This window comes from Folsomia candida, unplaced genomic scaffold (genome assembly GCF_002217175.1).
Source record: "Folsomia candida strain VU population unplaced genomic scaffold, ASM221717v1 Fcan01_Sc006, whole genome shotgun sequence".
Classification (NCBI taxonomy): Eukaryota; Metazoa; Arthropoda; class Collembola; order Entomobryomorpha; family Isotomidae; genus Folsomia; species Folsomia candida.
Genome location: NW_019091198.1, coordinates 635,159 through 661,534, shown reverse-complemented (window position 1 = coordinate 661,534; position 26,376 = coordinate 635,159). Strand labels below are relative to the sequence as shown.

The following is a 26,376-nucleotide window of genomic DNA, read 5'->3' as shown; positions in this document are numbered from 1 at the left end:
GCGAAGAAATTTCGGATCAAATGCATCTGCATGTGATACCCACAATTAATGGTATTGATGACTTACGGGTACATAGTACGAAAAATGACGATAAAAATATTTTTCAGTGTGGCGTCATAAAAGTTTTGAAATATTTAGCTCAACCTTAGACGCGAACCCTCTTCTTTTTGGGGGAAAGGCCTCAGCAGCATCACATACAAAAAACCGTTCAGAGGTCGTTGGTTAACTTTTGATTCTCGTGAGGGTAGCGAGTTCTGGTGCGCGTTTCAAGAATAGCGTTGCTGGGAAAGTGTTTTGTTACCGTTTTGTTCGCCCCCTGTCCGCTAGATACCTCACCTGGGACTGCTTGGAAGTCATTTTGTTGCCCAACAAACAACGACCAACAAACTAGAGAGAAGTTATTCACATCGTGAAATACTTAGGTGCCGAGCGAGAGAGCTGTTTTAGTTACTTATCTATGCATTCACCTAAAGCTGCTCTCTGCCAACATCGAAGCTCCCCTAACCCCTCGAACATTTTTCCTCCATCCACCACAAATGTTCGTTCAGAGGTTTTGAGGCTATCCATCTATGCAAATTTGCCCCACGAAGCAGTCGGAACATTGGGAGATGTCCTCTCTCTCTCTCAGGCAGAGCTCCTTTAACCAGGCAGGGCTTTGGGAGGCAGTTTAACCGAGGCAAGGGAACCGACAAGTACCCGAGTGTACAGTCCTCCGTCCAACATGATGGAGTCTATTCCTACGAGTGGGAGTTTGCCCTCCGCCTCCGCAAACCAGGCAACCCCACAGACAAGACCCTTCGTTTTCGGAGCGGGTCTCCGCCGCTCGTCCGCGGAATTTCTGACCAGCTCCAACAACTCCAACACCAGCACCATGCTTAATAGCCCTACATCATCAGGGGGTTCTCATCTCCTCCCCCCGCATCGTCAGTGCAAAGTGGTTCGGTGCTTGTTTGGACCTCCGGACCCCAAAAGTGGGCAATTTGCTAGAGAGAAAGTGCTCGAGATTTTGGAACAGGATAAAAATAAGTGGGACTTTGATTTCATCAACGATGCACCTGTGAATGCTCCAAGAAGGTAAGCAAACCCGACAAACGTCTCATCACAAAATTATTATTAATGTCCATGAGTCCGATTGAGCGTAGTTGTTGTTGCATCTCCAGCCTACCAAATTTACTACTCTTTCTCTCGATACTGCAGCTATTGAATAGTTGAGTCATCCCGTTTTTATCTCTCGTCTTCTCTTCCTTCTTCTTCCAAACAAGGCAGGGCTTATATTATATTAACCCCTCAGATAATGTGAATGACATGATAAGAGAAACATTTAAGTGGAATATTTAACCCTTGATAACAATCAAGGATAAAAATGTTCACAAAAGAGAACAGTTAACGCAGAGTCTTGAAGGTGCACTATTCAGTCAGTCAGTTAGTGGCACCAAGTGCAGGAAATTTATGTATGTATGCGATGAAGATGATTGAAGAATACAGAATTTTAACTCAACCGACATTTTTTTGCAACCTGTTTCTCACAAACTCTTTTTACATACTTTTACGGATACTTTATTATGAGAAAATATCTAACCGTTGGTGATTCGTGACTTTGTTAAAAAGATGCAGAAGTAGCGTGGAGAATTTTTTAGATGTTGCTGCTGCTGCTAGTTTAAAAAAACAAGGTGGTGCAAGTTATTAGTCTAGGTTTCCACAATAATAAGGATGAAGGTACTTTTGTGGGCATTATTATGGGGCAACATATTGTAGTACCTTTCATCTCATGGAGCAGTAATAACAAGGCATTCGTTTTGGTCAAAAGGGTGCAGATAAAATTCGCAGAAATGAACACGGAACCATAGCTGTGGTTTTACCCAAAGATCTTAAGTCGAATATTCATTTACGTACATACATAAGTACCCTGCGCTCACCCCACCAATCAACGGTTTTTGCTCATACGTTCACATTCTTTAAAACGTTTCGTGCATTTCAAATTTACAAAAATGTACCGATGATGTCATGCATCGCAAAAATCAATGTTTTTAAATTTCCTATTTCAGATATATTTGGGAGGCTGTGCCTTGCATAAGAAGTGGTTCTAGTTCACAAATTCCCACCGAGTCTTGCAAACAATCAGCCGTGAGTTCAACTGTGACCTCTGCATCGATCTCAAAATCTAGAGTCGACACCTCCGACTCTCTGCTCATCATTCGTCCCGTCACATCATCCACCTCGTCGTCATGCACTTGTCCCCCACCGCCGCCGAGCAAGCAAAGTCCGGAGCGTCGCCTGTCGTCATCTCCAAGTCGGGCTGAACAACGTCACCTTGTCCTCGGACCAGTCACCATTTCGCACAGTACCACCAGCCACTTTTCGTCCTCGTCGAGTCAATCCTCGCCGGAAATTTCGGAAGAAATTAATCATCTCCTCGTCTGCCTTCCATCTCCACCGTCTTCCTTGGAGGAGGACTCGAGCAGACCGTCCTCTCCGGCAGATTCTTCTTCCAACTCGACGACGGCTACGACGACGACAAATATCATCTCATCATCATCGCAGTCGAAAATCACAGGTAAATCCATGCAATCTATTTTTATCCTTCGTCATACACCAATAACGACGACAGAAACGACGAGTAACTCGGATAATGGGCGATGCACTTAATTTTATCCATGGGTGATCACAGTCACACTGAAAGAAGAGCAACCGTCATCATCATAATGCAGAATTGGTGCATTTGTCGGTTTACATATTTAGTTTTCTTTTTGTGGCTGGGTGGACTTGGACACACACCACAAACAACCAACGCACCATTCTTGCACTTCGTCTTGTGTGTACCACCAAGGGGTCAAGTTGAACCACTTTGGTTTACGTTGGTTTGGCTGCATCGGCTTCATTACATTAAATTTGTATTAAACCTAACAAAATCTCTGGGAAAGAGAGGTTAACTTACTCACCTCAACCCCATCCGATGCCTGGGAAAATTTTATTTGGTATGAATCTACTACCACCTTCACACAAATCATCCCATCATCGCTTGCTCTCCTGACTGCACAGTTTGGTTCTTCTTCTTCGTGGCAGTGTCTTGTTGGGTACTTATTATTGTTATTACGCATTATGATACGCCAACAACTAAGAATCAACATTCGCCTCCTCCGTCTAAAACAAAGGGCCTCTTCTTTTCCTCATCATCATTAATTCACTTGTCCAAACCACTTTTCTCTGAAATGGAAAGTGTTTCATTTCATTAATTTCCTTCCACGCAATTTCCAAAATTGCTGAGAGTGATGAACAACTTGAACACTGCGCAGTTTCAATTAGGTCAACAACTCGTACGTGAAGTTAGTTAATGAGGTTTAAATGTTATTGTTGTTCCTGCTGCTCAGTGCTCTGTTGGTTATTTGTCCGTGGTCCTCCTGGTGTTATTGTTCTCAAGAATTGCTTTTGTGGCCGTGGAGTTGAGCTTTGTATTTAATGCGTTAATATGTTCGCTCATCTTAGGATAGTGAGGTCCCATTTTCCTGATAGCAAGTGAATTCATCAACACATTAGGCAGCAAAAGTCATCAACTTAAGAAATTCCTCTCGAATCTGGAGAAAAGCTTTTAACCGACGGATTTTTCGTCGTATGCAGCACCACCACCACCTTCATTTCCGATAGCATTCCCATTTCATTTTATCCGTATCTGTAGTTCGTCGTCGTCTGTCTGCCTGGTTAAAGCATGGTTTTTCTAACATACCCAAGCTTCGTATAACTGGAAATATCTGTCTGTATACCACTAAAACGGTCCGTTGGTTCACTCTCGGTCATGTATGCGTCGTTATACCAAATTATAAAATAACAGCAATGCAATAATAACTACTAAACACAATAGTTATGATATGACATGAACACAATAACCACGACATGAGACACATGCATACCCAACATACCACCACAATCTTACAACTCCATGCATGCATATAAATCCGTATACATTACTTGTTGTTACACAACATTCAACTACTATGGAGCAGCAAGAAAAATAACCCACAAAGCCTGGCTCCAACTAGTTCGAAGGGCACTTACTCACGATAAGTTTGCATCTATTTACTCAATTTCTTCGTCACACAAACAACGCACACACACACACAGAGTCAAATATAGAGTCATCATATGCAAGTAGTAAAGAAATGGACCCTTCTTTGAGTTATGCAACAACCCAAACAGGAAGAATCCCACTTTTTAATCGAGTAACTTCTTTCCGAGTTGTGCAAACATAACATGATTTTAATGGGGAAATTGACACACAAACTGTCCTGGATTTTTATTACTGCCCATCACACAAGACGCCCTTCAGTGTGAACTCGTCACTCTACGGACATGACTTGACAGAGGAGTTGGTACATTTTAGATTAAAAGACATCACGAGAAAATAATATCGATGCAACACAACAACCTTTCTTTCAAGGCATCTGCTCCTCCTTTTGGTTTTAGATTCAATATATTTCATCATCCAGATTGCATTCATATAATTTCCACAGTCTCAAGTCGTTCATGGTGCAAGTTCTAAAGACCATAGTGCGCAATAACGAGTTCGACTTTATCTACTCACACATCCGGATAATTATTTCATTTTTATTATTGAATCGTTCGTAACATGACTCTAAACTTTTGACTTTTGTTTTATGCATTCGCTCAGCCATAATCAAATCCAAGCTTCGCTTCGTCAGCACTTCTTCTTCTTCCTTCGTTCTGATCAATGTAAAATGCTCACTCTAAATTTAAACTCCGTTAAAGAAATTAGAATAATAATACGTCGTAGAAGAGCAACGTCCACATGCTACATATACGTTTGATCCCTTATTCTCTTGCTAATGAAAGAAGCCTGTTTTATTATTATTTGTCCAAAGGAGAAGAAGAAACGTCGTCCTACGAGGAACCTTTTCTTCTTGGTCGTCGTCGTCGTCGTCGTTCCTTTCTTTCCTTCTGGCGGGATTGCCTTACTATCAGTTGTAGTTGGTTGTACCTCTCTTCTCTCCTCCTAAGTTGTCATTTTCTTAAGAAAGTTTATCGTCCCAAGCCAGGCAAACAAGTTATCATCATCAGCTGCCTCTCTCCTTGGTCCCAAGAAACTTTACTACACTCGATCGCTTACACACACACGTTTACTACTACGCCCGAGAACAAGAGACCTTCTATTTTTTCTTATATAATCGAATCCTATGCTTTTACATAATAGTACGTACGAGCGAGATGAACAACAACATATGGTGGCTTTTTCTCCTCCTCCTCCAATATATAAACGAGTTCAAGTAGCAAACAAGAAGGATTCGATATTCGATCATGCCAGCTTTTAAGGTTTACTTTTCTATCCAAAGCGTTCGTTCGTGATTGTTATATTCAACTCGTATTTCTTGCTTGGTCCAACCGTTTATTCAATGTGTGCGTATACGTGGTTGTAAATTGTCTTGTCTTATTACGTCGTCGTCGTCGTCGATGTGAGGAAAATGGGAAGGAGGATGTCGAAGAAAGAGAGAAAATGCTCTAACCGTCAAAAACGATCCGTTTACATGTTACACACACACAAACGCTTGAGTACATAATAAAACCTTATTTCTTAAATACTACGAGAGGCATGAGGAGGTATACTTTCGTACTATTTACCACTTGCCATGCAGTAACCACGCTTCCTTGTGATTAACTTTGGCTTCACGATGAGGAAGAAGGATTACTATTTATTTACTACGACTGCCACATCCTCAAGACGCGTATTATTATTATTATTCCAACGCTTCTTTTATGTGCAGTAGTAGAAGATGGAGTAAGAAGAAATAGTAAGTGCAGCGTCGTAAGGAAGGGTGACGGTTGAGATGATATTAAATATATATGTACAACCAACTGGGCTGAGGCAATGTGGGGCGAGAGAGATAATGCTGATGCTGGACGCACACTGGATAATTGTTGAGATTTTGGTAGTAATAATTCTTACGAGGTTATCATCATCCCTTTTCACTCCGTCCTCCGTGATTACCCACATTTTCACTGGGATTTAGATCAATAATAAGTATGTGTTTATTTTTGAGATGATGAAGCATGGCTAATTTCCTAGAGTTTACAAATCTGAAAAAAATGTGGGGTTTGTACTATGTACTTTTCTCAAGTGTGCGATTGGGTATCTTATCTTAACGGGATAAGCAGTGGAGGAAAACTTGCTAATAATTGATTAGGATTGTCATTACTGTCCGAAAAGTTGGTCGTCGTCTTGAGACAGGAGGCAGGCTGAGACATTTGTTTAAACAGTTATTATTAAACGTTGAGAAGGGAGATGGGCCATGTCCTAATGGCAGTCGTGGCATAAAGTACCCTATGACCAGATTGTATTTGTGGCATCAATTTGAACCTTCTTGGTCTTCTTCTTGCAGACGTGTTGTTATGATCGTTGGTAGTAAAACGTAGGAGGAAGGGTCGTTTTTCTTTTCTTCTTTCTTTCTCTGTCTGGATTTCCCTCCTTTGCACGAGAGACTCTTTACCATTATGTTATGATATGGTCTGGCTGGGTCTTCTGGTTCCCTTATAGCATGCAGCGTTCGTTCTGTTTATGGTTTTTCCATCCTTCTTGATAATCTTGGGACTTTAATGCCCCCAGCAGCTTATTTAAACCTCTTTTATACTCACTCTCTCTCTCTTGTAACGTGCAACTGAAACGGTTCATTTCTTATTCTTCGTCTTCGTCTTCTTCTTGTGGTACATACTTCACTGCAGCAGACGCACATGCATCGTGTACATGCACGATGGACAACGACCAAGACGACGACGACGACTGGAAGCAATAAGACGGGGAGAAACCTTGGTTGGTGAGGACGGATAGGGAACGACTTATATTGAAGGGGCTGTTTCTTCTTCTCGACTGATTATTATTCCTGCAACACGATTTACAAGGATCTCTCCTATTTAAGGAGACGCTGCTGCTAATGCTCGTATTTTGGTGGTTGAGACTATCTCGCGAGGAGATGCCATGCCATCATCAACAACAAGAAGAAGAAAGACAGACGTCTCTGTCTTGTTTAAAATTAAAAGGGCTTCACGATTATATTATTCTTCTTCTCTTGGGGTTTAAAGGGGTCGTCTCGTCTTGTCCGTTGCTCCACTTTACGGAGATGATGAAGCATGACGTGAAAAAACATGGGAGTACGCGACCTTATTTCAATCCGTACCTATAGACGTATGCTTATAAATATATGCATGTACGTACTTTATGTATAAGTCGACGAGTGAGGTTTCGGAGTAGGGGTGAGTGGGTGTCTTTTTCTGATATGTTAAACAACCATTTCAAATCTTGCACAATTTCGTAAACCATCTGCTCCAATACAAATTTCCGCATGGTTCGTCCCTTCAAAAAAATTGTATTGTTTAAACCACCGTCTTACGTTGGTTCAAGTCATATTTTTCTATGAAGAAATATTAATATTAAGAAGGACTCCACAAATTGGCGGTCTTTTACGTCCATGAAATTTTAGGACAATAATAAGTCAGCCAGAAATGGTCCAGCCTTATAAATATGTTACTCCTCAGCGTGGTATATGTACCTTCTGGACAACAATCAAGCAAATAAAGGTTCCTTGTGTATAAAGGGAGAAGAATTGAATATAAGAAAAATCGTCGCTGGCCTGGTTTAGGTCTTGTGCTTTGCAGGTGTGCACTCAATCTAGGAATTTTAAAGTGATGCAAACTCACACCTTTCTGCATAGTAGCCTTTCCTTTGAGTAAGAAAGGGTCTCAATTTCTGGCGAAATATGCAAGTTTCATGGTAAAAACTGAAAGTTGTGTAACCGCGGGCAGCAGCGTGGATAGCTTCACAGTTTCCTCCTCCCATAATAGTTTGAACTTTATTCCAAAGGTCTGATTTGATTTTTGATCTGCATTCCATCCTTGCCCCACACACTCCCCCCTCGCTCACTCGATATTACACACTCGTATTGCCGGAGGAGTTGATTTCGTTTTTAAATTTCAACTTTCTTGCTTATGCATACCAAAATACCAGAACCAGCCCTTTTCCTGGTACCCTGATTATGAAATTTGTATGTATGAGGGTCACGAGAGGTTGGTTTTCTGATCTCTATGAACTTTAAATCTTTAAAAGTAAAAACTGGGATTAGATTGGAATTTGACTTGTTATCTCAACTCGCATCTCACACGCTCGTCTCATTTTTAATTTTGATGTATTCACAAAAGAATAATAAAGGCGAAGGGTCTCTCTCCCTTCAATAATTTATTATTCATCTCGCTGATGATACATCTTCTTGGTCATGCATTCCATTGATTGGTTCATGACGGGGTAAAGGTGTTGGGCTCTGATTTCTGCTGGTGGTGGTGAAATTCCACCAATTCAAGTCTTCATTCATCTCAACTTTACCTATACAGCAGGCGATGAGATAATAATATGGACCCTGTACGTACGTACGTACGTATACAGTTTACTTTGCAAGACTCAGTGGTTGGTCTCGCATTTCTTTCTGATCCGGTCAACAATAAGTCAATCCATTTCTGTGTGCAGTTTGCTATTGCATCACAACCACGAACGGGATCGAAACAATTTCTCAATGAGGACGAACGAAAAGTCAGATGCATCATCGTCTCTGAAAATTCTGAGAAATAAGGCCAACAAGTCGTAACACGATGATGAAAGTTGAAAAGTCAAAATTTAAGTCTCAAAATCAGAACTTACGGCGGTGTGGTGTGCATACGCTTCCGGCAATTTGGTAACATTTTGATGGACACATTTCCAAAGAAGGAACATTATTAAGGGGTGAAAGCCCTTTATAAGATCGTTATGTCCGTCTGTCCGTCCGTCCGTCTGTCTGTCCGTAGCTCCGATAACTTTTGAACGAAAAGACATAGACACTTGAAATTTTGAACGTAAACTCCTAGCGTCAAGGGACAGGACGAGTTCGAAGATGGACACTGTGACATCGTCACCTGTGACGATGACGTCGTCACAGTGACGAAAAGTGACGAAAAAGTGTCACTTGTCAGTTTTGACATGTGACACATCATTTTTAACTATTTTTCAATGAGGAATTCGAAAATTCATGTCATTTTGTGTTTGGACGTCACCTGTGACGATGACATCGTCACGGTGACGAAAAGTGACGAAAAAGTGTCACTTGTCAGTTTTGACATGTGACACGTCATTTTTAACTATTTTTCAATGTCAAATTCAATGGTGACCTCCATTTTGACCTCAGAGGTCATGTAAAGGTCATAGGACATATCTATTTCAATTTCAACTGAAATTTAACCCCGAATTCAATGGTGACCTCCATTTTGACCTCAGAGGTCATATAAAGGTCACATAAGGGTTATCAACTGTTAAATTTGACACAAATAAGACACAAAAGTCGAAAACACGTTAGAAGTGTCAATCTTAACAAATTTTCGAACAATTTGATATTCACATTGACGTATGACACTCCTTTCACCCCTTGGTTACATGCGTTCTAACGGTTTATTTGATCCAAAATTACATCGGTACATATTTGTATCCAACGTTGTATGCATAACTCACGTACGTATAAATGTGATAAGCAAGGAACTTCTCCCGTTGTAATGCAATAATTGGGAAGTGATTTAGTTTTAGTGCATGCCAAGCCTCCAGCTCATTGTCTAGACGGACGGTAGAAGAAACATTTCGCCCTGTGTGCAGCTTCAGTCAGTCATTTAATCTCAACCATAGGGGAGAATAATGATGAATAACTAACTCGTCTTTTGACTACTCAAATTAACGAACATGAGTCTACTTTAGGTCCAATGTATTAGTATGTATGTCTCTAAAGCATGGTCAGATACCGGAACAAAATCAGTCACCGATGATGCTGATCGAGTCTCCAATTACGTTCACTTGGTTTGTTCTTGTACTGCCAAGCCCATCCAGACCCGGATCGGATTTCAGAGACAGACAGGCGAATTGAACGATTGACCTTTATTATTCGGCGAATACGTACATTTAAGAATATCCCCTTCCTTAAAAGACTGACTGAACTGACTGAACCTTAATCCAGGCAGGCACGTATGCAGCATGCTCACTTACTGTCAATCCTATGATTATGGGTTGGGCAGAAAAGTCGCCATAGTCCAACAAACAATCGCTTCTTTACGAAATGCATCGCCAGTGGTAATTCTAGGACTGGATTGAAATCCTTAATTGTTATTTTTAATTCCTTTCTACGCAGCAGAAGAATTAATCTCTTTAACGTCGACATTTCAAAGATGTCATGATTTATATTTACAATTTTGCATGGAGGATTTCTCATATTTCTTTCTACTTTATACAACTTACTTGTATGTCCATACGATTCACTCGGATACGATTTTTCATTGCATTGACAAAACATTCTAATCTGCAAATCCCATCAGAGCATTGCACTTGATCAAACGATGAGTGAGCTTAACCTTGATAAAAAACATGCCCCGCATGCAAGTAAGCATTATTATTTTTTATATGAACATTCCTCCAGCCACGAACGTACATATTATTTATGCTAGAATCAGAACCTAGGAAAATTAATGGCTTAGCGATTCGGCAGCGCAAGTGAGAGTGAATGGGATACAATCTAAACTTATTTCTCCCCCGAGGGAAAATATTTTGGTGTAGAGCATAACAATCCGACAACAATATAATGAATAAACAAGGAAGTGAAAATATTCCCACATCATCCCCAGTAAAATAGTAATATTACTAATAATATATTCAACTGATTGGAGGAAAGGTACGTAAAAACACTCGATGCGATCCTGTTGATAATATTTTTATTCCGTGTTGTAAGTACTCCAAGCTCAAGCTTTCTCAAAGTCAGCAAAGAATTTACAAGTCACTTAAAAAGGCTTAACCCTTGAGGCCAACACTGATTTCCTTTGTTCTAATCCATTTATTAAAATGTGCTCTCGAGAAAGAACGGAGATTTAGGAACAACATTCACATAGGAATGATCACGCAGATTCAAAACCAAACCCAGATTATAATCCTCTCGTGTGTGTGCAAGGTCAATCATTTGAAACCACTTATTAAAATATTGAACATGTTTTTGTCAAGTTTTTGTCATCTTGATGATGGAGACACCTAATGAATGAGCGCGTACAGAATAATATGCAAAACGACCTGAAGCCTTGTTTATTTAATTCTCAAGTTTTTATGTAAAACACTCATTAACGGCGAAATGAATGAGCATGTTCAATTCATCCTGGAAACACATGCATACTTTGCATACGAACAAGTATGTATACTCATAACCACAATTATTCAAGTGTTACTCGTCGTCTCAATGTCACACAAAAATAATCTCGAAAATATTTCTGGTGAGAAAATTTTACAAGTATTTAACGGTCTTTTTTCTTCTTACAGATTTCATGTCTACGAGGAAACGTCGGGCTGGATCGACCACTGTGACGACGACCAGCACCACGACGGCTTCGTCATGCGGATCTCCACCACCCGACAAAAAGACGGCATTATAATATTCACACATCGTATGAGGAATTGTGTGGAATATTTATTATTGGTTCTATTATTTCATGTATTTATTAGCAATATATACAAAAACTTTATCATCATCATCATCGTGAACGGGCTTTTTAATATTTAAGGGTAGGAACAAAAGGGATATTTTTATTAGTTACACAATTGTGCATGCGAGACATAGAAACGAGTATTTATTTTATTTGAAGAGTGTTTTGAAAGTATTTAAAAACGAAATTTATCCATTTTTAATAATTTACATAATTCAGTAACAATTATCCCGGCCTGACATTTCGCAATTCTTTTGATCATCATTTATCAGTAACAAACAAATCCATTCAATCGCAAACTATGTATCGCAATGAAAATCCAAATGAAATCCCAATCATTACATTATTTTAGTTGCAATCGTTTTGAAAATCATTTAACTTTATTTTACAAGTAGATATATTAATTTGGTAGGAAATTGTGTTTTTTTTTGTTTTTGCATGAGCGTGGGGAATGCGAGATAGCGTAGTTAATTAAGTATAAAAGTGACTAAATTGAGGAAGTACGCCAACGAGTGAGTTATATAAGTAATATATAATGCCAGCTTTATTTTGTAGCAATATTGAAATTTTTTGAATCAACCAGACAATTTTTGACAGATTATGAAATAGCAGAGGAAATTTTTATTTATGAAATCGATGAATGCATCAACTCTACATACATAACCTAATTTTATTGTTATTGTTTTTGAGTTGGTATTTATAACATTATTGTTATTTATTCTTATTGGTTTTGGTTCGTAGTTTGTACTCGCGTACTAAATACTACGCTACTCGGTAAATGTGTGTGTGTATCATGAATTGAACTTTATATAATATTATTATTTACGAGTAGTCAATTAAGTCACCTTCGTTTACGCTTAAATCCAACGCTTCAAACTATATGTGTAAGTAGGTAATTTTTAAACGTACGTGTAATGCGTGATGGACAAACATGAACCTTATTTAGTACAGTTCCAACATTATCTCAAAACTCAATATACCTACTTTATCTCATTTTACCTCCGAGTAATAATTGAAATTTCCTGCAAAGTTGCAACAGCAACCAGTGGCAGACAGGACAAGAAATTAAAGATCTCCTCATTCACCTAGAAAATATATTACGTACGTGTTGTGTGCATGCGTTTCCGGTAGAAGTAGAAAAATAATAGTTTTTTTTGTATCGCCTGCATAATTCTTAAAATAGTAGAGAAATAATAATGATATTTTGCACAATTTCATCAGCCCCCCTCCCCCCCATCATCTCAACTTACCCACCTTTCAATTAAGTACACGTACTAAATGAACGATTTTTTTAAAATTATGATTATTTGTTTGTTTATAAAGGACATTTCCGGGTGAATAATTTCTTTCGTCTTTGCTGATCTACATACATACATGCTCTAAGAAAGATTTAGTAATGGGAAAGGTTTCGGTTTAGAAAGATCTCTTTTGCAAAACGGCATTACAATTTTCTGTACAAGGATATGCAACTTTTTTTAAAGATGTAAAAAAAAACTTAATGTGTAACACAACTTCAAGTACAACAATGCCAGATTTCAATTGATCTTTTGATTTAGAATATCTGCTAAAAAACACACACGTTACATATTATATACACTATACTGCTACACTTTACTGTACTACCACAATTTACTACTTTATTTCTATTACTATATTCTCTACGTACATTTAAAACTAATCGATCCACCTATACTCATCTTAGTAGCTTTTAGGTTATCGTATGCATAACTCTGTTTATGCAGCTAATCATCATTATCATGACACATACAACAACAACAATAACAACACCTTTGTTCTGTAATTGTAGTCTCAGTAATAGTATAATTTTCTTATAGGATTTTAGTGTGTATTATGAAGAAAGCTTTAATATTTTACAATATTGCTACAACGTATGATTATTATCTTTAATTTATGTGTATGAATTAAATACAAGTGTGTTATGATTATTTGTTAGTTGTAGTTTTAGGATTTTAGGAATGTTATACTTAGTAATTGATACTTTCCTCGTATTTATGGTTTAAAAAAGTGAAACAACACCTCGAGATTGTGATTGTAGTTGAGAAAAATTGTTGATATTGGAACATGTACAGTTTTCACTTTTGAATATATTACGTAATAACAAATTGTTTGCAAGTTTGAACGTGAGAGAATAAAATTTTATTTTTTTGTACTAATAATAATGACCGTGTATAAAAAATTACTTGGATTAATTATTTATCATGAGCACTTTGCTGGGATCATGCTAATTCTGCCTCATCCATTCTCATCATTCATTATCTGATGACTTTTACATGCAAATATTTTCATGGATCTCCATATGAATCAATGTTTAGAGAAATGTTACCCATCACAAATTATGCATTCCCAAGTATTGAATTGTTCAACTCGTTAAACGAGCTTACAAGTTGGCAACAAGTGTGGGGAAAGTTGCATTGGAAGAAAAGGGGTAAAAGATTCGGCTGATTCGTCAATGTCGTTGATGGGATAAACTGACAGCAAACTTATTTTAAACGGCTTTAACACAATGCACGAGCTTTGAAAGAAAGATGATCTAACGGCGGTGGTGGTGGCGGTTGACTTGCACTATTCAACGATGAATCATGATGCCATTAACGTAAGAAAGGTGATCAATAGCCACAGATTTTTTAAACGTATGCAAATACGCGTGGTTTCGTTTGTCATGCTAACGAGTGAGGCCAATAATGATACCTTAAATTACGCAATGACCGTTATTCTTTCTTGTTATGGAATCTCTACGTATGTATCGACAGGCAGCCTTCATCCAACACATTTTCTTAGGCGAGCGAGGTCCCGTAATCCAACGTTAATCGGACAAAATTTAGTCAATCGTATAAGTATAGTAATAAATTTTGTTCCATTTTCGTGAGATTCCCACGGTGAGAAAAACACTCCAAACTGAAAAATATTTTCTTTTTCACTTGAACTAATCTACTTAATACTCACCTACTAAAATTCCAATAAAGACAAATATCTGTAGTAGCAACAACAACATGTTACAATTATATTGTTACTGAACACGGTGACAATTGGACCATACTATGTGCGTCTCAGGAATAAGTAGTGCTGGATTGTTGATCAGCGTAGTGTTAAACCACCCACGTTGCTGAATTGTTGTCCAAACGTAAACATATTTTTGGGATTATTCACCAGGAACGCTTGGGTGACGCGGTGGCATACGGGACGAACCCAACCTCACATCCATCCATGCCCATAACGTGCAGACGGAGGAAGACAAACTTTGGAATTCTCCCAATTTCTATAAAAATTAGTTACACGCAGCAATGTAATAAGTAACAACTTCAAGTAGTGTGGTGTTCCAAGGTGAACGCAACACTTACATTCGGTAGCGTTTCTTACGTACGTATTTGTTTCCCATCTTGTTAACTCACTCATCATTGCTCTTTGTCTCTTTCCTCACAAAAGTCCTTGTTAAGAGTTGAAACTTTGCATTGTTCCTCCAAGTTGGGCTATTCATCAGGTTTACAGAATGTGAGGAATTTCATTTGATTCTTTTGAGACTTTGGTAAATTAATGCTAGCTGGATATCATATAGTTAAGCTGGATATACAATACAAATAATTGTCATCACGTTAAGACAAATGTGAGCGAAATGTGAACTACACGTGAAAAGTTGTTACTAAAAATCTCATACCAACAATGCGAGAAGCTATAAGTATTTATACATCTCCTGAAATCCGTGTCTACCCTGTGATCCTTCCTGATTTGTGAAATCGATGTGCTTTTATTAGCTTAGGATTTTAATTTACAGAATCGCTTGCTACCATTCCCAATCAAATCATACAATAAATATGAGACTGCTCACTTGACTAGCATTTTTGGGTAACAAGGTCGCAGTGTCCCATTCTCCAATTGCACTCTAATCCCAATTCCATCCTTCCTACAGGTATCAATAAATTCAAAAGAATTTTCATCACAATACGATATTGACCTGGTGCAAAATGTACAGAGAAAATATTCTGTAGGTTCGAACAAAATAAAACATTGGTTAGGATGTCATAACTTGTCTAGAGAGATCCGTTTGTTGGTTGGAATAAGGGGCTCGACGGGGCTTCAAATTATCCATTGTGAAGGTTGGTTGGTTGGTGAACGTACAAACTCGAAAATATTTTCTGGGAGAAGAAGGAACCAACGGCGACCAGCAGTCTGGCTCGTCTGAAATGCTACGCTTGGTCTCAAAATACGAGGAACAAGTGTAACGAGCCACATTCTGCGTTCACATTGCTTGATTGAATTACGTCCAGTCAAGTGCAGCTCTAATGAAATGCCATGAAGATACTTGTGGCAGAGACAAAACATGAATAGTTTTATGAAACACTCGGCAATATATCCATCCAGGCGTCGGATGTGCTTAATTGGGAGCTTGTGCTAGAAAAAGGTGGAGATTTGTTCAAATTACTCCTTACAATTACCAGTTAATGCTGAGCACAGTTGGAAAAATATGAGCTTCATAATTATGCAACGGAAAAAAAATCTACCACCACAATAACCGTTCATTTATGACACAGAGCAATCCATCCATCCATAATTTTCTGGCTTGCCGGCCGGCAAGTACTAAAAAACTGTGAGACCTTTAACAGGACGACGCAGCATAATCGGCCCATACCTCTCACCCACCCGGGCATTCATGGCATTATCAATAAAATAATCTCCTCTCTCCACACTCTCATTCCTCCCCATTCCTTCAAGATACTTGTAATGCAGAGGATTGTAAATCTCTAGAATTCAAAGTCTTCCCTTGTTGAACCCTCGCCTGCTTATTTATTGAGATGCGACTGTGTCCAATAATTCATCGGATGAAAGGACCTCTACCACTCGGCTGCTGGGAAGATGAATTCCTTTTAAGACTAAGGTTTCAATTTCTGTCTTGGGGAACGTGCAAGCAATTCTATCTCAGAATTTTAAGGCGGATTACGCATTTTATTGGTCTCCTTTTGGTCACAACATGTTTGGAAGGATCCCATTTCCACAAAGCTCCAGTCTGTCTAGCCCTTCCAAAAAGTGTAGTCAGTTAGAGAATACTTTTTTCAAGCAGTGCGTGCATTAATATCATCTGAGATACCTCTCGGTACCTTATATTGCTTGCATCATTGTTGTTGTTGTTATTGTCCGAGATGATAAAATAATATAATGTTGAACGGAACACGAGGGAGTACAATAAAATAAAATAAAACGTATCTTCAATCCAAGAAAGTATTCCAATCTTTCTGGAGGTGTTTAACAAGTCTCCCACGAACCTACAGGCCCACCACTTCCAATACTTTTGTCAGGAGGATTGTGAATAAATGGGAAATATCTCTCGGCCAGACAAAGTGGCACTTACCAAAACAGTTTAACCCTGTCCATAATTTTAAAAAAATTTCGAAATTTTATTTGAAAATCCTAGTTAGAAAATTCTTCCAATAAGCTTTCATTCCCATCTGGTATACTCTCTTACATTACATAAATACATAAGCACCATGCATTTCACAATCTAGTTTTCGAAACGTTACACGAGAGGAAATAACGGGGCAACGACGCAGCAAAGAGCACGGCATCGTCGTCATCGTGTGTAATGCACGGTCTGGAATTTGAAGCTCCACGCTGTCTGACGAACCCAGGCCACGCTGCACAGCATTTCTTTATTGCTTCCACAATTTACGACAGGGTTGGTTGGCTTGCCTCTTCTTGTGTTATTATTACACGAGTAACTTGAGTCATTTCACTGTGCTCTGGTGTGTAATACAACCTTTTCTTTGCATCTTAGTTATGGATGGCTTCAAGAAATTAAATGCAAGTCCTTATTGCTTCAGTTTTTCTATAAAATCCTCAAATTTCAAAAGAAATATCGGTTTCGAAATATCAGTTTACATTGAGAGGAGTGAGTAAAAGGCATAATAATGCTGCAGCAACAGGTAATGGGCTGTCCGTTTGCATCTCGTAAAACTTTAAAAGATAAATAGGTTTCAGCTCGGGATCGAGTTTATGACGATGCGCTTCTTCGTCTTCTTTGGGTTTGGCTGTTGTCGTTGTTACGTAAAATGCAGCCGAATGCAACCAAATGCAATGAAAATGCAATGAAAATGCAATGAAACAGTCCTTGAGCTACTTTTTCATGCTTGAAGGATAAATTAAATTGGACCCCTAGAAATTTGCGTAATTTTATTTAACTTTATTTACGAGCAATGAAAAAGATGCACAATTTCGTTGCAACTGGATGCACAAATGGTTTCACTGTTGTAATTTTATTACTACATAGGCGCATCCCTCACTGAAAAGAAGAAGGCAAATGCAACGTTATTTCATCACCACGAAAATTTACGAGAATCGCGAATTGATGAAGAACCGGGTGCATGGGGCTTTTTTATTGTTTACTTTCCCACAAATGTTAAACATGTTTTATGCAAATTGAGTATTATTACGATTAGATAAGACTCGATTGAAAAAGTGAGAACAACAATCTAATCAGTTCCACCACCTTTTTGTAAATTTGGATCATTTGTCATGCAACAAACACACCTCTGTTCTGCAAATATTCGCAGATTTTAAACAGGAACTGAGAAAATGTCAATAATTTTCTCAAAGTTGTGAGTGGGCCCTTGCAGTCTAGTAGAGATTCAGATAAAAGACGTATACACACAACTGCAAATAGTAGTAGAAGTTGTAGCAAAAAACTTCCACTCTAAAAATGACAACTCAAAATGATCCTTCCTTATTGACAGATGCTTCATCAACACTTGCAGAAACTACGTGCTTTTAGGTACGTGTAAAGATAGCCCAACAAAAAACCTCGTGTTGGCGGATCATTGCGGTTCCTCAAAAGAATCATTTTCTTTCTTGACCTGACCTCACTGACCTCATCCACCAACCCGAAAACCTCTCAGTGATTTCGGCAGATAGTAAATAGTTCAAGTCAAAAATAAGTAAGTAAAATAATACTTCTTCGAATTTATGTATGTATTTGTACATATGTACTCGCACTCAATCCAATTCATTTCACTACTCACACTTATCACTTCTAAACGAGGTTATCTCCTCGAATAAAAAAGTGAATCGTTCACCAACTACGAATCATCAAATTCAATATATTATTAAGTAAATAGAGCTTTGCTGTTAGGTGCTCTGCTGTGATTTGGAATGGATGATTATATAATAACAGAGATACGTAGATATTTACAATATATGTAAAATGCTCACAAACTTATTCACTCATGGAAAAATCATGGCCATTTTCAACCCAAATAATTTACATGCATTGGCATCAACTCTCCATGATCCAATAATATGATCTTTCATTAAAAATGAGAGGAAGATAAAAAAAACACGTTATGTGCACACTGACACATTGAACCCATAATAATACTGGATTAAATTGAGGCCGGGGTGTTGTGGAGAAAACAGCGTCATATTCCTTATCACAATGAACGTAATATAAATGTACGCACACTTATGTTCCCATCAGACAACATTAACTTTTTTATTGTTATTTGCAGATCGGAATAACAAAAATTGCCAAGTCCTAACACGATTGGCGTCGACCTGAACTCGTTCTAGTTTGGTACGTACGAGCGAAATTTTTCTTGTTTGTTTATTATAAAAATGATGACTTGGCTTGTGGCTCTTTCGACAAGACTTGCCGATCACGTCGTCAATTTTTATAAATACGGCACTAAAATGAAACTTGATCAAATATTTTTTTCTTCTGTATGCTACTTCTTTTCTTGATCAAGATATTCAATCCTGATCTTAAAAACAGATCTAATTACAGTCGAGGTTTCTATTCAGTTGGGAATTAAAATAAACGCTAAAAGCTTTCATGGCTAGGGTCGCATTTCTCTCTCAGATTTTATTGAACACCTGAAACAATTAAAATGAAAGAGAGAAAAAAAACATCTACTTAAATTAATCGCACATTACAAAAATCAAAGTCAAATATTTCATACAAAGAGTGCCACGGCGTAACATGATCTAAGAAAAATATTTTTTAATTACTCTTCCATCCATTCGGGCGAAATAATTGGTGTCATTCCAACACTGCAATAATTACTCGGACTGCTTTGCAGCATTGGCATGTTTTGTAAAATTTAGTCAAAACTTGACCCACACAAATTGATGCTCGTGGATTTTGAATTGGGCAACATGGGGAGATTTGGATGTGGATACATGTGGTTTGACGCGATAACTGGGAGGTGGTTGGCAGGTATTGATTAAATCAAATGTTCTAATTCCTGGGCAGGTGTTGATACTTGCATAATCAAGAAGTTCTTAAAACCATCTTTATTCAATATTATACTGAAATTATCTCTCGCCGTCGTCACACCGTTTATGTCGATACCATTGCTGCTTAGCTTATTCAAGAATCGACTCGTGTATATGTATCCCAAACCTGCAGCGTACGTATAAAAGTCTAGTGTGTAATGTGTATGTAGTATAAAAGTTGTGAAGCAGATCTGGCTGAGCGGAGAGAGAACAAACCACGAAGAAAAGTGCTCTTTCTTATTGGCATACCATTGTAACCTTGAAAATCTCTACAATCACAGAACAAGTTAATGTTCTCCAGTGAATGAAATGTATTAAGTAGAATCACAATCACGGCATGGCAACAGGTAGTCGTCATCGTCGTCCCAGCAAAAAACGGGTTTAACGCACTCGCCCATAAAAGACGATGGATGCTGCGATATACTGCTTTAAAGTAAAAGCTGTGGAGTTTTGCTGTAGATACAGCTCTCTGCCTCAAGTATAATGATCTTTACGAATCTCTCTCTCTCTCTCGGTTCGTATACCTAAACAACAAACCATTAAGTTATTCCAGCCAAGCGGAATCCTGACTGGCAGTACAATAATTACCATGCCAATAACAATGCATGCGGAATATACGAACTACTTAAGCAACTTCTTACTTTGTTCTTCTCGGAGGAGAGAGTGGATGGAATTGCTTACCTGCTTGGGGGCGAGTTGACGTTCAAGAGAAAAGCTGGCATTTACTACTCATCTATGCAGAGCAATTACTGCCAACAAGACAACAACACCAGCAGGTGAGTTGTGTTTCAGAACGTTGACTTTCTCAAATTTCATTCTTTCTCACCTTTCTCATTGACTCTTTTTATGCTTCGAAAAAAATGGCAAGTTTCAGGAACAATCAGACCCAGAGAGATTTTTTATGAGTATACGTACACACGTAACGTTTTCGTCTTTGAGAAGATACTTGTTCGACTGGAGAAATGACCTTTGTTGGCAAGCCGTGGAGGTGGTGGTGGCTTATTACCAGCTCAATAATAAATGGAAAAGGGTTGAGAGAACAATGCAAAAAAAAGTTCTTACTAAATCCACCACCATGCGCAGTATGCTGCAAATATACCATGGGATAAAGTTGTACTATAAGTATATCAACGTCTGTATAACCAACAACGACGTATGCACTATACGTAACGTTTGCAGTATTGTACATTGTGACTAATGCGCATATTTTGGTAGAATCCAAATCCGCAATTCCTTTACACGTGGTTATACGTACGAATTTTTGCTGGAGGAGAAATGTCGGCAGTGATTATTGTTGCGGTGAAGTGCAGTGCGTTGATCTATCGCTGCGAGGTTCACCCACCTTCCTTTTCTTGATCGGAACGAATAAAAGATTCCTGCGTAGTGCCACAGGTAGTGAGTAAAATAATTAAAATAATGTGGAAAATGTCCTCCAGCAACGCCACCACGGCATAAATACAAACTCGCATAAATATCTTGACAATATCGCTGCGGAATAGTTCATGATTTAATATAAAGCAGAGCTCGCGGCGCATGTGGCAAATATTTATTGCTCGCATGACATGAAATTACAAGTTTTGGGATGTTCAGACATTTTATACGGCTCAATTAATTGAGCGATGACATTGACGTGGACATGTCATCTTCATCATCTCCATCTTATTATATCATAATGTATCGCGTAGTATTATATGCGAAGATGATGTGATACTCACCTCGCTGTCGATGTATGAATATTTTGCATCTTATTAATAAGCATATATCCATAAATGAGATCATGTACGAGCCTGCGTTTTAAACTGTTTGAAACAATTTTCATTTCTGTCTTTCAATTTTTAATCGATTTTATCAGATTGATTAATCCTCCCAGAAAGAGTCACATGACGTAAAATAATTGAAGGAGGGGGTGAGTGAGTGAAAATTTGTGAAATGAAAGAATATCATAAATGCTCGCAAACAAGCCTACTAATTACAGGTCAACTATTCAGATCAACACCACCTCGTATTCCTTCTTATTATTGTCCACTTATACCTGTTTGCTCATCTCCAAGAAGGAGTCGTAATTCTGTGAGAGTCAAAAACAAAAAGTTGATGTTGCATGGTTGCCGTGATTGATGCGTAAGTATTAATGTTTTGGAGTGAGTTCAAAGAAAATAATTGGCATTTCATCCAAAACCACAACATCTGCTCATGAAATAAAATCATCTGCTATCTAAATATCAAGTCGAGTGAGAACAACGACGTAACAATCAAAACTTATCTCAGACACTTTTTCATCGTCAAAGGTTGAGAAAATTTGCATAAAAATTGTATCAAGTACTCTGAAAATTATTTTCATTGAATTGAATTAAACCGCAACTACAAAGGAGAAAAAGTAGTAGAAGAAGAGCAATCAGGTTAAGATTTTCTTGTCAAATGAGAATTGGGTGATCTTACTTCAATTACGAATGAATAATAATTCTCAAGGAGATGAAACTCACGGACGGATCGAGTAAGTGATGGGATAGCGTGTTCATCAATATTTCTAATTAGTTGCCATTATTTCAATTCGTTGCCATTAGTTTGGCTGACATGTGCTGCTTCATCTTACAAGATCTCTCTCAGGATTGAATTACTAAACATTTGCTCTATCCTTTAATCAATATTATGCTACATACATGTACACGAATTAAATCATTCGGATTCCAGATGAAAATTCTAACCCAATATTTGCTAATACATAGTTGATTGCATGATTGAGTGAGTTGACCTGATCGAGATTATTGATTATCATTGCCTACCTGCTATTTAACTCAGGCTAAACCAAATATACATATAAAAAATCGACATGAATTTTTCTGCTGCGATATAAAATGTTTCACATTCTCGTAACAGATTGTTGATTAGCTAGCACTGGATAGAAGTGTAGGAAATAGTAATAGCTTAACTTTTTTTTCAAAGTACCATTTCAAGAGAACTACATACACAAATTTCTTTGTGAAACAATCACTTTTTTAATTAACTGTCAAAAAGTATATGTATCAGATCATTCAGCGTACTGATCTACACAAAAAAGTTATTTACTAATATCGAAACTAAGCATTTGACACCAAACAAGGGAAAATTTTTTCTAGCTTTTTGTCGGAAGAATTTCACGTCAAGAAAACCAGTTGGGTGCCAAGAAATCCAATAAAATAAAATAAAATTGGAGTCATGAACTCATCATGCATTGTTTCGAATGCGTATAACAACCTTTGCCACCTTGTCGCGCAATTAAGTAAGAAGCCAACTTTGTTTATTCAGAAACCGAAAAAGTTCAACTTGTGCAGATGTCAATTTCAAATTATTTAAATGAAGGAGCATTTTTAACTTTGCGATGGTCATAGATTTTTTGAAACAAACACAACAACAAGAATTCATCCCGGTTATCTAACAAGTATACCGGAATAAATACTTGGCATGCCTGAAGTCCAGTTTTATTTATTTCTCAAACAATTTACAACCGGTTGAATTATTGCTGTTTTAGTGGCATCACGACACGAATCGGACTGATGCTACTTCTTCATGCTTCAGTCCGGTTCAACAAAATGCAAATTAATTTGAATTCAAGTCACACCCTGTTGTTTCCACTCTTTTTTTCTTCCTTGGCGTTGGTAGGTACTTATTATTTCTGTGAGCAAAGTGCGTATCACGACCGTTCCTCGCAACCCACCACACACAATCTGTAACAATAAATTGATGGAATTACTACTTCCACAATTCCAATTGAATATGTTTTTTACCAAGCGGGTCGTGGAATTGAATTTCATGTCATGTCAAGAAATCTCGTTTTGGTTAGATTGATAAAGAAAATGTCCATACATTATTGAGAGTGGTCTGTCCATCCCATCTCAATTAAATCTGAGTTTGCAGGTGTTTTCTTCAAACTAAATAATATCATTATTTACTGCTGGAATTTCATGATTCTGTGACCATTGCGCGATTCCGTGTTCACAGAAGAACAAATAACAGTCATACATTTGTACGTACGTATTACGCAAAGAGCAAAGAAGAAGAAGCAGCTTGGTTAAACTTTTGAGATGAAGAAAATGAAGTAGCAAAGGGTGACCATCAGTCAAAAGTTTTTATTTACTTTTGGACAAAAAATGTGAAATTCTTTGGTAGTTAGGTATTCAGCCAAATATTTATTAATTTAAGAGCAAGTATGCTACCTGTCATTGCTTCTCGCTAAAACAAGGTGATTTGTGGTGAATGTATGTGCATATTTTTCATGTGAGAAGAAATCATTGTACGAGGACGAGGCAGGGGCAGGACTAATCTTGCTCCTTACATTTACTTATTTATTGATGAGTCAATATATGTACTTCTTTCTTTCGTATTTAAGTAACAAACCTAACCAGGTGATATTCCGTTTCAATAATTTATTATTATTATCATTAGTCCAGCAAGTTCATTGCTTGTCACGTCAAGAGAGAGAGATGAGTGTCGACTTTTATAATATTAAAGCCATGTAAAAATATTGTCCTAGTTCCACTTCACTTTGGATAAATATTTCTCCTCTTCTTAAATATGTAGGTATGTACATACTTATGTGTTACTTGTAATGAGTGACTGTTTCGTTGAGAGGAAAGAATTCTAATTTGTTGTGGCATGAATATTTCTCCATTTATTTTTACACCAACTTTAAGGGGAGAGAGAGACAGTTATCTTAAAATATATTTATTGTGAAGTAGCGTAGCACAAGTCAAATACACGACAAGATTGATATCTGAATTTTTCCTTGAAGACCAGACCACTTATCAAAAACGAAAAAGTATAAAACTTCTCATCCTTCCTCATTTTTCAACAAGTCTTTTATTTCTGAGGTGCTCTTAAATAACTCGTCTCGTCCGAGAGGAGACTTTTTGAGATTTTCACAGCACAAAGAATACAGATTTGACCACACCAATGCGAACACAACAAAATGGAATGCTGACTGCTCGTGACGATTCTCATCATAATCGTAAAGAAAAACTTGTGCCAGCTCATGTAACACAATATTGTGTTCCACTCCCTCATATAAATTATGAAAGTTGACTGATTACCACCGAGGTGACCCACCTTACCTGATGATAAGCACACTTCTGGACGGGATTGTGAGACTCCCAACAGAGAAAACTAGTCTTATTTTTTTCCCTACGTCTGACCTTCTCACATTTTCATTTTCTATTTATTTACTCGTATGAAATGAAATTAAGAAAGGGTTGCGTTATGGTTTTATTTCATCCTTTTGTTTTCCAGGACAGTTGAGAAAGCTGCGGGGGTTTGTTGGTTGGGATGCGATTGCCCATTTGATGTCGTCAGTTTTTGGGAAAAATGTCAGTCCTCTTACTGTGTCAATGTCAATTAGTTTGCACTCCCACATGTGTACATAGGTAGACATACAACTAAATAATTACCCACCCAAGATGGGACAAGGTAAAAATTTTACACCGTTTTTTGAAGAATTTATAAGCTTTTTTTCCTAAAAAAGTTCCCACATTCCTTTCAATTATGAAGAAGAATTTCTCAGCATTACGGTTTTATTTTACGACTCTACTACCACGCATACTGACCAAAGTATCACGTTACGTGCAAGTAAATGCAAATGAGCAGCGTAGAGATTTCGACTATTCATATTTCCACATTTTAAAATTCTACTCAACTCAAATTGTTCCACATTCCAGTAAGAATTGTTTTATTCCTTGCTTCTTCCTGCAAATATTTTTATGACCTGACATCAACGCTTTGTTGAATCCTTATTCCTACCTGAATCTGTACAACAGCTTCCACTACGAAACGGAGGAACCATTGATAAAGAATTTCTGGATCCAAGTACGATTCTCAAGTTTCATCTTGTTCTTCTCCATTCGTGGAATACATTTTTGGTTGGCAGCCGACACAGGGAGAAAATAATACACTTAACGCAGCGCGTGCACCACATCCCTTTTTTGATTCCGTGGTGGACATGATTGAATCGGAGCCTGGAAGAATTTCATTTTTTTATCGCGTATTAGTTCAGAACGTCAAGTAAGTGCGTGATTCAAGTGGTTAAATTCAATCTACTTCTCTTCATGCACATCAAAAGACATTGTATTTTTTCGTGATTATGCACCCATTGTAATAATCAGTCATTATTTTTCTAATAGCTGATGGCGACCTGCTCTCCCAACTCGAGAATTTGGGATAAGAGGAGGACGAAGAGGGCGATGAAAAATACATACATACGAAAAATTTCTAAGCATTCAATTCAAACCTTTTTCGGCCAGTGTTGTCAAACAAAGGTAAAGATGTTGTTGAATGGATGGATGTATGTACATACGTAATACGACAATAGATTAATTTAAATGAAATCTATCGGATTAATTATTCCAAGAAAGTTGAAAGTCGTAAGTTCAATGCTCTTCTCTCGTTTATTAAAAGTCAGGGTAGCACCAGACGACTGCATTTTTACGGGATATGTGACAATTTGTGTCTCTCTCTCATTATTCTTATTTTATCAACGTCGCGGTGTAACCCATCTGTTGCTCTCTTCTGCGCCTGCTAATTGTCCAGTTAAAGCGATTGTGTGAGAGA

General features: G+C 37.8%; 1 protein-coding gene across 1 annotated transcript; it reads left to right on the top strand.

Annotated features, from left to right (window-relative positions):
• The first annotated feature begins 632 nt into the window (after positions 1–632).
• On the top strand, positions 633–13,706 carry LOC110851319 (flocculation protein FLO11). Its single transcript, XM_022099055.2, has 3 exons — positions 633–1,074; positions 2,046–2,554; positions 11,363–13,706. Exons 1-3 carry the CDS (start codon positions 722–724, stop codon positions 11,473–11,475), a joined length of 975 nt encoding a protein of 324 aa, XP_021954747.1. The 5' UTR covers positions 633–721; the 3' UTR covers positions 11,476–13,706.
• Positions 13,707–26,376: the final 12,670 nt, after the last annotated feature.